Source organism: Corvus brachyrhynchos, unplaced genomic scaffold (genome assembly GCF_000691975.1).
Source record: "Corvus brachyrhynchos isolate BGI_N302 unplaced genomic scaffold, ASM69197v1 scaffold395, whole genome shotgun sequence".
Taxonomy (NCBI): domain Eukaryota; kingdom Metazoa; phylum Chordata; class Aves; order Passeriformes; family Corvidae; genus Corvus; species Corvus brachyrhynchos.
Window position 1 is genome coordinate 1,337,393 of NW_008238340.1, and position 4,748 is coordinate 1,342,140.

The window sequence follows — 4,748 nt, forward strand, 5'->3', positions numbered from 1 at the left end:
CGCCCGCCGCTCCCGGAGCGCCCCGGAGCGTGCCGCCACACGAGCGACTCGGGCCCGGGACGCGGCATCCCTGGGTCACCTTCCCGCTCATACGCACAGTTCTCCTCACTTTGCTACACACGCAATATTTGTACTTTTACTTATGGCTCTAATAAGGCAAATTTGCGGAGCGTTAAAACCTGACATAGAATTCCGGAGATTGTCTCTGTGGTCCCACGATCCACAGAGGAGCCGCGGGCCCCAGGATAGACTCCGCGGGGCAGCAGGGCACGTTCAGCTATCGGGCTGAGAACAGACACGGCTTCCCAGAGGAATCCGATGTGTGACCATGAAGGCAGGCTGGCTCAGAAGACAACACTTAGCATAGGAAATGAAATACTCCTTGCCTCAATTCAATCACATTATGTTCAAAACGGAAAAGGACGATCTGGGAAATGCAGTCAGAGCAGTAGGAGACCGGCATCCTGAAACAGTGTCCTTAATAACAGTGTGTGAAAGGAAAAAATCTCCAAACAAATCTCAGCATGAATATAAACAGAATAAAGCCTCCACACTGCAGAGGAATCAGTAGAGGGGAGGATGAATAGAAACTTGTAAAGTTTACTGGATAGCTCCTAGCAAGGAACAAGGTAACTGTGTCCTCTACCAATGCTCACACATCCCAGCAAGCTGCACCACAGCCCTGTAACACGGTACAAAAACATTCATCCCTCTTCCCAGAGAGAACCCAAATCTTTTATGGTAACATCCAAGATGTAAACACCAGTCACCTCTACCCAGATGGAAAGAGGAGTGAAGAACAGTGATACTGCTTATCAACACAGACTTTTTCACCACCAAAAGTCTCTTACGGCTGCTAAACAACATTTGCCGATACTGAACACGTCTCCTACCTGACTCTGGTGTCCTGCATCTCATCACATGCTAAGAAGGGCAACTGGTCCCGCTAAATAGACACATGCCGTGGGTTTTGGTGATGAACATTACCACCATACAGAAATCATGTACCTGTCAAACTGTGGAATGCCACAGGCAGCACACACACACTGGTTACAGATGATTCCACACCAAAATGAGAGTTTGGATACCACTGGTATGGCCACGTCATGCTAACACAAGATCATAAACTGAGAACCCAGCAGCAGCTGAAAGGCTGCCTGTCAGGTGCTCTTGCGTCAGTGCCATTTACATTCAGTACCAGTCACACCCTTGGTCCAACCCATACACACTTGACTCATCAGTACACACATGGCCTACCCCTATTTTTAGGTTCTGTCCTCTTTCCTGCAGATGCATAGTGTAATGCCAGCAGCACTCACAGCCATTTCCCTGGAATTTCTGATCACGTCCCATGCCAAGGAAACATCATCTCTACAGACACTTTATGAAAGCAGCAAAGGCTTCAGTGCAGGGCAAACACACTTGCTTTCCATTGGGAATCTGTACTGAAATGCCTTTATAATTTGTTATGCATCTGCCATGAGAGGATCCCTGCCCTTCAGTTCAGCCTTTTGTTTTTCAAGCCTCATTTGCTTCTTGTTTTTTTCTTAAAAGAACCTCTCTGCAGACAGTGAATGAAAAGTGAGGCCAAATGGCTATAAAAGCAAACAATGGCTTCTGAAAACTGAGTTTTACATAGAAAACAGAAAAGGCTGCCAAGTTTATCTACAGAGATCAGGATCACATGAGAGTGCTTCCTTTATGAAAAAAAGGTTTGCTTTGAAAAGAAGGAACACCACTATTCTAATTAACTAGGAAAAAAATGGAATTACATCAGCTGCTGGTGTCAGCTGTCCATTTGTAAAAGATCTAACTCATCCATGGTGTCAAAAAACTCATAATAAAACAAGCATCTCTGTATATAGTTCAGAACAGGGTGCACAGTCCTTCATGGCACAGCAGACACTGACAATGGAAGGAGCCTTTCAGAGGATGGCACAGAACATGCTGCCTTCAAACTCCTTCTCTGTGCATTCCTACACTTGTTTCAATTCAGTCCTAGAAGCAGGAGCATGGTGGGAGATGGTCTCACAGCCTTTCCCAGTCATTAGCAGAACTGGTCCCCAATCCCAAAGGCCAGTACTTGTGCTGTGCTCAAAAAAAATAGTGATTTTTGTCTTAATGTAACTGAAAACATAGAGTTCACATACAGAGTGACACTATTTTAAAGAGATTTGTGGAAGGGAATTGTTTATCTAAACTTAGATGAGATGGAAATTGCTTGTTCTTTTCCTAGGGTGTTCCTGGGGTATAGCTGTTAATCCTATCTCTCTGGCAGTGGTCATTCCAGCTGGAATCATGAATTGTGTTTGAACAATGCAGTGCGCAAAGGAACTCAAAGTGTTCCACTGAGTTAATTAAAAAGAATTTTAAAATTCTTGTCAATATTTTGTGACTACAAATACTCCTTGAAAATCTTCCCTCAAGACTACGTAACAGTCAGTAGGGCAAGGATTTTAAGCAGGGAAATTAAAGCAAACAGAGAAGTCAGGGATTTGTGTATTCATTCAATTGATAGAATCAACTCACATTAGCTTTTACCTTGGCTAGGCTAAGCTAACATTTGTTCTCTAACAATAAATGAGAAGATGTTGCTGGTCCTTTAAAAAGAGTGTAATTTGCTCCCTTTGGAGCACCGTGCATCAAGGCAGAGGCTTCTGATAAGTCATGGTAAGTATAATTATTCAGTCTTTCTCCCTGAAGGGCCTCTGCAATGCAGCGGTCCTCTTACTTTTTTTTTCCCCTCCCTGTTAGCAATGCCCTAGTTTGTTCACTGCTGCAGTCCCCCTCCCTTCCACCATCACCACAGCATAACAACCTCTAATTGAGAGCTGGGCTGCTAACCAACAGCACCCAGAGAAACTGCAGGGGCACCAGAGACGGCACTCACAGCTGCCTTCTCAGCTCCTCCGAGTTCAGCAACACTGAGAGAACTGTCAGACAAGGGATTCAAAACCTACCCACCTGGCATGCCACCCTGGAGAGACTGCTAACGGCTGAGTATCAGTCACCATCACATGCTATCAGCTGCATTCCACAGGCAGCGGGAGGCCTCGGCAGCACATGAAAAGCACCTATGGACTCTTACAATCCTCTCAAGCAAATTTGATTTTGATGCTGAACATAAGACTATGTGCACCTCCTCATTAAGAGACAGTTCTATTTCTGTTTGCAACTGTGCCTCTGCAGCCACACCACAAACCTCTCTTCACTCTGCAATACCCACAGTGCTCTGTATCCATGCTGCTCTTTGGAAGAAGTGGTACCATCCCAACTTCTAAGGAATGTCCCTCTTGTACATGCCTCACTATCTCCCCATTTTCTGCTTACATAAATACACATTTTTCTAGACAATCTCAAGTTTCAGAGTTCTCAGGAAAGACAATTCCAGGGTAAATGCTTCTCTCCTTCTAGAAACTGGGCAGTATGATCAGCTTTCCATTCAGACAAAACCCCCCTCCCCTTTGTCACCTTGTAAAAAAGGCAGCAACATTTTTTTCACATCAACAGAACTAGTAAGACATTTCAGTGAGAGGACTTTGATTAACATTGCCACAGCCCTTCCTGTCAGGACAAACTTGCCCTGCTACATCCCTCCCCCACCAGGAACTGCTCTATCATTCACAGTCCCACATTTGGCCAACTTTCTTAAGGAATATCACATGCTTCTTACCGTCCAAGGACAGCCAGTCATGCTGGGAGGAAGGCAGGGTTGGCAGAGCTCTGGCTTTATATTCAAATACCACAGAATTGGAGATGATCTGATTGTTGAAGGCAACTTGCAAAGTCACGAGCCCAGTGTCATGAGCTAAAAGGAAAGTGCATGTTGTAAGACAGAGAACTCCCAGCAGAAACCCACAGCTAGGAATTACCCTGTGGATATCCCCGTGTGCTAAGTATTGAGCTGAGAGCAGGTAAAGAGATGGGGTGCTGAACAGTATTTTTGTGACTAGACGATTCAAAAGTCAAAAATACCAGTTAGTATTTTCAAAGATGGAGGTTTTAAGCTTAAGAGTCATCTAATGGGTTGTTCTGGCAGGAGGCAGAATCACATGTGTTTCTGAAGATTGAGCAGCCTCACTGCATTTCCAGTGGGAAGCTGGGGCCCAGCAATGAAGCCAAGTTATTCTGCATCCACTTAAAGTCACATACTGAGGGCCATCACTACTGAAAAGCGCTGTGGGGAGGTTAGAGGTGTTCTCATGCTGTAAGTAGCAAGGGGCAAAATGTAGGCAAATTGAGTCAGCAGAGCAGTGAGTGCACCCCTGAATAACAGCTATTCTTTAATCTGCTCTTTCAAAATGAAAGGAATGCTTAGAATTATTTTAAATTATTTCAAATAATTATTTTAAAGTTAATTCAGAGATTCTAAATAATATTTGTTGTGATCTGCTGTGATGTATCAAGATACCAAATTGCTCTTCTCACACTAAATTGGTCAAAGGAGAAGCTTCTTGATGCCTTTGCACTTTTGTACACGTATATGACATGATGAGGCTCTGAAACCACCAGATGTAGGAGAGCAGTGCTCCTTACCTGGGCAGTAGCAGCGCAGTACCCCTGGCTGAATTAAAGATGCAGGCACTGAGATCTGATCAAACAGACAGCTGTAATTATTGCTGGCTTTTTGCCACGGGCCGGGAATCAGGACTTTTACTCCTCCCTGTGAGGGAAAAAAAGGGAGAGACTCAAGCATGACAGGAGAGGCCATGGCGGGGAAGAGCGCGGCCGAACGGCGACCGGCCCCG

The 4,748-nt window shown here is 45.0% G+C and overlaps 1 protein-coding gene across 8 annotated transcripts in view; it reads right to left on the bottom strand.

Annotated features, from left to right (window-relative positions):
• Positions 1-4,748, bottom strand: part of CAMTA1 (calmodulin binding transcription activator 1) — a 232,511-nt gene that overhangs the window by 35,869 nt on the left and 191,894 nt on the right. For all 8 annotated transcript variants that reach the window (XM_017735059.1, XM_017735061.1, XM_017735064.1 and 5 more), the window contains 2 exons: positions 4,537-4,663; positions 3,674-3,808 (listed from right to left, as the gene is read on the bottom strand). In XM_017735059.1, coding sequence (XP_017590548.1) covers positions 3,674-3,808; positions 4,537-4,663 — 262 coding nt within the window. The remainder of the gene's footprint in view (positions 1-3,673; positions 3,809-4,536; positions 4,664-4,748) is intronic.